General features: G+C 39.1%; 1 protein-coding gene across 1 annotated transcript in view; it reads right to left on the bottom strand.

Moving 5' to 3' along the window:
- Positions 1–1,169: 1,169 nt before the first annotated feature.
- SLC17A8 (solute carrier family 17 member 8) overlaps positions 1,170–7,638 on the bottom strand; it is a 28,819-nt gene continuing 22,350 nt past the window's right edge. Inside the window, exons 9-12 of the mRNA XM_030478477.1 lie at positions 5,214–5,346; positions 3,733–3,843; positions 2,184–2,311; positions 1,170–1,569 (exon numbers count right to left, since the gene is read on the bottom strand). Coding sequence (XP_030334337.1) covers positions 1,231–1,569; positions 2,184–2,311; positions 3,733–3,843; positions 5,214–5,346 — 711 coding nt within the window. The 3' untranslated portion in view covers positions 1,170–1,230. The remainder of the gene's footprint in view (positions 1,570–2,183; positions 2,312–3,732; positions 3,844–5,213; positions 5,347–7,638) is intronic.

The following is a 7,638-nucleotide window of genomic DNA, read 5'->3' as shown; positions in this document are numbered from 1 at the left end:
TTAAATCACAGCTTACTGAAATTCTCCATTCTGAAAAGAGTATTAATGCCACAATGAGTGTCTGAGTTGCAGCTATCTGAGATGATACAGCATGCTCCACGGGTTGATTCTAAAAATGGTAGAAAAAGGCTAAAGCCACTTTATACTGTCAAACATACCAATGGCAAAAGAAAATTACTTTTAGAAATAGGTACTCTGTTAACTCTGAAATGGTACAGTACTTCATTTGCAGCAATAGCAAGACTGAGGCATTGAAAAGTTACAGATCCAGAACTAAAGACTTTACTTGTGTAATCAAGGTCATTCACCTAAATGAGAACTGTTGGGGTTGAGGCCAAAAACTCTATCAGTGTAATACTAGAAAAATATATCTGAATTACTTCACAATAATGAATTGAGAAACCTAATCCAAACAGGACTAAGATCTCCTTTTATAAGGATTAATAATATTGCATCACTAACGATGATTTTATATTCAAAATTATTTCATGCCAGCACAAAATCTTTGGAGGGGAAGAAATTTCACAAGTATCCGTTTTATTGCCTTATCCATACTCTGGGCTATGCATATAAAGTAGACTGCCAATCGATATGAAGGAACTGTTGAAGCAATACTGTGCCATCTCTGCTACATGTTCCTCATCCTGTTGTTAAGTGACCATTAGTAATTGATTACAGCCTGCTTTCATACATATGCTTTTCCCTCCACTCTGATCTTTTAGCATGAGCTTGTAGTTTAGCATGGAATAAGCAGCTCAAATGCCAACCTACAGGAATCCTAAAAAGGCAAAGCAGGGCCACTCAGAGCAGACTTTCATACCACTGTGGCCCCAGTAATTACATAGATCACTGTGGATCCACCATCTGGTATGATCTTGTCCTTTCTCTGTTCAGATAAGAATATGGGGGCATTCCTTGCTCCCACAGCCAGTCCTACAGCTTGCACCAGGCAGGAGCCCTGGCAGGGCTGGTCATCTCCTAACAGGCACGGAATCTGCTCCCAGGGGAATACAAAGGCTGAGTGAGGATTTGGTATCACTTCTCCCAGTCCCATTGCTGTTGTCCCTCTTCCACATAATTAGAAGGGAACTATCACCCCTTGTATCTAGTTACATGGCCAGATGTTACACAATTGAATAAGATAATAAGTATGGAAACCTCATGATTTGGGGCAGCTAGGCAGAAAGGGAGATGGGAGTAGCTGCTATACAAACTTTACAATTTCAGGTATTATGACAAATCTTGAAAATTTCCATTTTCATAATGGTAAGAACTCTGTTCTTCTATGTCTTGAGTCACTTGCTTTTGCTTTCTCCATTCTCTTCTCTGTACTTCACTGTTTTGACTGGTAGCACCATACATTTTCTTTGGACTTACAAAAGTTTCATTGTTCATTTCTGTTTCTTCAGCCAGTTCATCTTGATCAATTATGCCACATTTCTCTTCGTTGAGTTTTTCAGGGTCAGCCCATTCCTGCTTCTCCCCAGAAGCAAAGATAGCGTAGAATATCACTCCACTGTAATGCACCAGGGCTGCGATCAGAAAGACATTTTGCCATTCTTCACGAGTCTGAAAGAACGATGCAGGTCTCAATAAGTTTGCAGTAAAAAGAAATATTATTCTCTGAATTAGACCATGAATTAGCACATACTGAACACTGACCACTGTTTGATTCCTGATGTTACAGATAGCACAATTATTTATGAGAGTCACTGGGAAGATTTTTTTTTTTCTTTTTTTCATAACAATGGCTAATAAAATAAAATTTGGATTTTTTTTTTTTCTCACAGTGAGGTTTCTCTCTCAAATGTGAAATATTTGTGGAGTTGGAAATGCAGGGGTTTCTCTAACAACTAAGTTAATCTTTTTGTAGATTAGCGACTGCTTAGGAAACCCACCAGGGATGCGCTGTAGAGGAGTTTCCCAAGTCCTATAAGCAGTAGTATGGAGATATTGCAGAGACTCAGCCTCAGGTAGTATAAAATAATATCTCCCTGCATGGATAATTTTTTTTATGATAGCTGAGAATCACGCCAATATGATATTATAAAAGTGAATGGTTAAGACAACAGAAAATAGCTGCAGAGATTGATGATGAAATGGACTTCCCAGGAAGCTTTGAGAAGTCTTAACTCTTGTTGTATTACCTAAACCTCTTCCTAGAAAACATGGAGAAATATTACCTTATGTTTTGTCATTGCACCAACGATGAGCGGGCACACCATTCCCGACAGTGTCCCTACGCCATTGGAAATTCCCATCAGAATGCTGGCGTAACGTGGGGCTATGTCCAAATGATTCACATTAAATCCTACAGCAAATGAGAGACAATGGTCAACTACACAGCATTGTGCCACCAGGTCAACAGGGCTTTCTACAGCTATTCTGGCTGAAGAAGCCTGAAAAGGTAGGAAACCCCCTACTAAATATATCAGAAAGACATATATATACACATATATCAGAAAGAAGGGTAGTATTTTCTTGATGTTAAAGATGGAAGATATGTTGCAACTCTTTATTCTTTTTCAAAACACCCTTTTCTCCATATTTGGGGATCACGTATAGAAAATGGGTTTTTTTGGACTCATTTAAAGTATCTGTGTTTCCCATCTTCTTGTACTGAAACAGTGCACTCAGGAAATATTTTTAATTAAGGAAAGAAGGCCTCATGTTAGTCAAATGTCTGATATCTTTTTATTTAGGTAGTAGTGGGTTTTAATACATGCTTTCCAATATTTGAAGTAACAATTTAACAACATGATAAAAAAAACAGACTACAGACCAGTAGGAAAAATAATTACTCTTATTGTAGTGTATCTTCTGTGTACATATTTTATTAAGAAACAAAAACAAAGAGGAAAAATCAGCTCAGATAATTATCATGCTTTAAGTAATGAAAATTAGTCATATGAGCTATGGATGATCACAAGAAAGGATGATGAATTCCAAGTGCATATGATTGAATACAGTAAAAAGTTGACTGCTGGGAAAATCCTGCAATAAAAATTGATTGATGGAAATGGCCTGCTATGCAAACATCTCATAACTGAGTAGCAAAAATACTGCCTATCTGGATACCCTGAAACAACTGAAGACAAGCAGTTATGTTACTGGTCAGTTTTGTTCAATAGATCCATCTGCTTGGCAGTATGCTAGCTAGGTTGATCGCCTTCAATCTTCATAACAAAAGAGGGTTTTATAATAATGATGGTATTGGTGGAGCTACAAAAGTCAATCTGAACTGGTGAGACCCATAAAAGTGTTAAAACCAGCTGTTTTGGAGAAAGGCTGGTTATGGGACACAACAGGGAGAGGACTGACCTAGAAAGCAAAAACCGACAGTTAGGGCTGGGAGCAGGGTTGCAACTGATAGCCTTTGAGCAACTATTAATTTCAGAGTAATTCTCTTTCTTTCTCCTTTTAGGGATACTGTTTATGCAAGAGGAAAATGTGGCTAATACTGTAAAAGTATATTAGAAAATAACAGCACAAAACTGATGTAAACTGGAATCAAGAAAGTGCAGCTTCTTTCAAAGCTTCATGTCATATGTGCAACATGTTTGATAGATACTGAAGTAAATTATTTCTGATATGGGAAGAAATAGTGAATACCCCATAAACAGCTATATTAAGAGCAAACAGAATAATAGAAATTATGACAGTAACAACAGGAAGGATAACAACATCACTTTTATCACTAATAGTAAAACCAAGAATAAGATTAACTCTTACCTGAAATTGCAAAACCACTGAAGCCTACTGCTAACACCAGAAAGGAAATAGCCACACCTTTTGTATGAGAATAACCAACCACCAAAAGCAAGGTTGCTTCCATCCCAAAGCCTTCAAATGAAACACATGGGAGTGAATTAAATTTAAATTACTACTGATCATGGAGGTACTAATAAGGTCTAGCCAGAATAGCAACTTAAAATGAGACAAAATTATTTTGTATCTTACAGCTATTCTTGAACATACTTGGAAACTTTGTGGAATTGCAGAAAAAAGATTAATATTTACTGTTTGAGAATATACTTTTTTCTCCCTGTTGCTGTGTAAATGACCCAAGCCATTGGTGCAGTTAACTCACTGAGCAGGACAGGGAAACAATAAGAAAGTGACTCTGTGCAAAACACTGAAAAGTTCACAGACAAACATGATAGGGAAAGGAGAAAATTACTTCTTGCCTTTAGTTTCCCATGGTTGTAGCAATGTGAGGTTTTCTTGATAAATAGAAGAAAAGAGCATTTTAAATAGAGGCATGCCACCAACACAACAGGATATCCCTGAGCATCACAGGGAACTTCCAATCTCTGCCATTACTGCAAATTAATATTTCCTAATATATAACTTTACAATCCTTCTGGGGTTTTTTTGGTTTTAGTTTTGGTAGTTTTTTCTTTGTTGGATTTGTGGGGGGTTTTTCTGGTTGGGTTTTTTGGGTTTTGATTTTTTTTTTTTTTTTTTTTTTTTAATGAAACTGAAATTATGCCCTGAAAATACAATGAATTTGAAAATCCTTTGTGAAGATGCCTAGCCAAGCTGCATGGCATATCTGATGGCAGGCTTCTTTATTTCAGGCAGCTTGTGCCATCCATAAATAATGTAAGCCAGGAACTGGTAGTGGAAAAGGACTCCACAGGCTATCTGGACTGATTTTTTTTTCCTAATTTAGCATCATCCTTCTATGTAGATGTCATTGATTTTTCAGTTCAGTGACTGAACTGGAAACAAATTATTTTGTGCTGAGAAAAAATTAGTCTGTCCATCCCTTGCCTTTTTTTACCCACTTCTAACAGCCTAAACTTGCCGGTGGGTTCCGCTTGAAATAGCTCATGGGAACATGGCCAGTTATTGCAAGACTGTATCTGCTGGGAAAGATCTCTCCAGCACCATGGTACAGGGTTAACTTCATCTTTGCAAGATGAGGCATATTTCATCACACTACTCTTCTGGGCCAGTCCCTATCGTCCTTTTAATTATTAAACAGGCTTCTTGCCTCTTCCCTTTTTAAAAGCATGCTCATATGAGTAAGGATTTATACCATGAGGATATCTAACATCAATTTTCCATTAAATGCTTCAGATTAACCAGCTGCAAATGCAACCTAGAGTAATTTGTGCCTTGCTACAATTAAGCATGGACAAAACTATGTTATTTGTATCAACTGCAGCACACCAGTCAAATATTATATATTCAGAATCCAACAGTACCTCCACAATTCATGACCTTCCTTACAGTGGTAGTGGTTAAAATCTTCTTGCTGCGTAAGAAGTCAGCTAGCTGCCCTCCAATGGGTACGATGATTGTCATGACCATGTGAGGAACTGCTGACAAAAGGCCAACCTGCAATTAGACAAATAAGTGCTCATGTCCTCCTTCAGGGTTTAGAAGGAAGAGAACAGGAATCATTCCTGTTCTTTGCCTCTTTCTTTTCCTCCCATCAGGCACTTTTTTATCCTGGTTCCTTCTGCGTGAAGACTGCAGACAGGTCCAACAGGACCCACAACCGAGACCTGGGTGACCTTAAGCTATCATTGTCCCATCTTTAGGGATTTCTAGAAGCTTGAGATGCTCCAGCATACTCTCATCCAGGTCATAGCAGCTTTTCTCCTAGGCCTTCCCAGTAATGGCAGTATGTGAGCCATGGCATGGCCAGAAGCTATTGACCTCACAAGCGCTGGTCCACCATTCCTACTGGGTCTTGTGAGGTGGGTCTCAGGAAGATGCTGTACCTGGGATATGAAGCCTACAGGATCCTCCTCATGGCGCCATATGCTGTTTGGTCACTATCCCTGACAGACAGGGTCAAAAATAGAGTTGTTTGTCCACCGCTGGGGTCACACAGTGCCCTGCCCAAAGGGGCAATCAGTAACTCAACCCTGGATCTGTGCAGAGCATCGCTTGGCTGCCCAGTGCCTAGAGCAGCAGTGAAGTGCAAAGTGCTTGGGCACCTTCTTTTATTTTTTTGGGGGTAGGGTGGTGTTCCTTCCTTCCCGAACTGATGCTCTGATGGAGTTTATCATCTCTCCAATGATCAGCAAAGGAGCACAAAAAAACTGCTCTAAGTTAGTTGGTTAGAATAGATTCACAAAGCTGGCTGATGTCCCTTATGAGACAGAGGGAGAAGCCAGAGCACAAGTGAGACTATCAATCACCTTAGAAATATCATGCGATATCCCTGCTCTTCCATGGTTAAACTAAAAAGTTGTCTAGAAGACTGTTAATATTAACTTCTATTGTAGACATCACAAAGCCCTGTCTTATGTGTCCTGATAATGTAGTGCTTTTTCTTGGTTTTCATTTGCTTTTATGTATTTTTGTTATTCATGTTCTTAAGGGGCTCCTTTCTGAAAACAAGTTTATTCCTGTTACCTGCCACTGTGTAAAGGAAGGAAGCACCTGCACATTATATATGGACTGAAGAACATACAGCATAAAACCTGACATTATAATAGAATTTTACAAATTATTCACTAAGCATATATTTAAATTCATGCATGTATTTTTAATTTTGTGGGATTACAGCTGACAAATTGTTGCTCATCTTTTAATTTTCACAGGATCACAGAATAGTTGAGGTTGGCAGGAGCCTCAAGAGGTCATCTTCTTCAATCCTCCTGCTCAAGCAGGATCACCTACAGCAGGTTGCGCAGGACAGTGTTCAGATAGCTTCTGAATGTCTCCAAGGATGGTGATTCCACAGTTGCCTCTGGGCAGTCTGTGCCAGTGCTTGGTCACCCACACAGTAAAAAAGTGTTTTGCGTCATCTGCAAACTTGCTGAGGGTACACTTGTCTCCATCATCCAGATCATTAATGAAGATGTCAAAGAGGATCACACCCATTATGACCTCTGGGGTACATACACCACTAGCTAATGGCCTCCAACTAGACTTCATGCTATTGATCACCACCCTCTGGGCCCAGCCATTCAGAGAGTTTTCAATCACCTCACTGTCTGCTCAACCAGCCTATATATCGACAGCTTGTCTATGAGGATCTTATGGGAGACAGCATCAGAGGCCTTACTGAAGTCTAGGTAGACAATATACATTGTTCTCCCTTTCTCTACCAGGCCAGCCACATCATCATAGGAGTTTACCAAGTTGGCCAAGCATGACTTCCCCTTGGTGAATTTTCTGCCAAAAGGTCATTATTTTTTTCTGTTAGCTCTGGTATTTATCCCAGATATGTGAAAATACTATTTTACAGAGTTTTAGTGATCAGCATGTCATCTTCTAGAAGCTTTTCTTTGAAGTAGTAATTTAGTAAGAAGTTTGAGTTCATTTTCTAGGATGTGCAGCCTACTTACATTGACAGTCAGTTTTACATTAGTTTTTAATTAGTGAGTTACACAGAGGTGGAACTCTAGCATTGATGAAAGGTAGTTCAGAACAAACCTAATTTGTCTTAATACCCCTTTCTTCTCTGTGCGGTGGTTGGCCATTCAGTGTCATTGCTACTGCACCAGCACTACAGAACCTGTGCACAGTTGCAGAGGCTCCCAGACCACACGGGTAATAATGTTGTTTGTCATCAGTTTGCAGGATTACACTTGTTTGAAAATAACTTACAACATAGGAGCAGATTTTTAAAAGGAATGTTAGGAATGCTTTTCTGGACCAATCATTCATGCT

Source organism: Strigops habroptila, chromosome 3 (assembly GCF_004027225.2).
Source record: "Strigops habroptila isolate Jane chromosome 3, bStrHab1.2.pri, whole genome shotgun sequence".
Lineage (NCBI taxonomy): Eukaryota > Metazoa > Chordata > Aves > Psittaciformes > Psittacidae > Strigops > Strigops habroptila.
The sequence above is the reverse complement of the archived record's forward strand: the minus strand, read 5'-3'. Positions and strand labels throughout refer to the sequence as shown.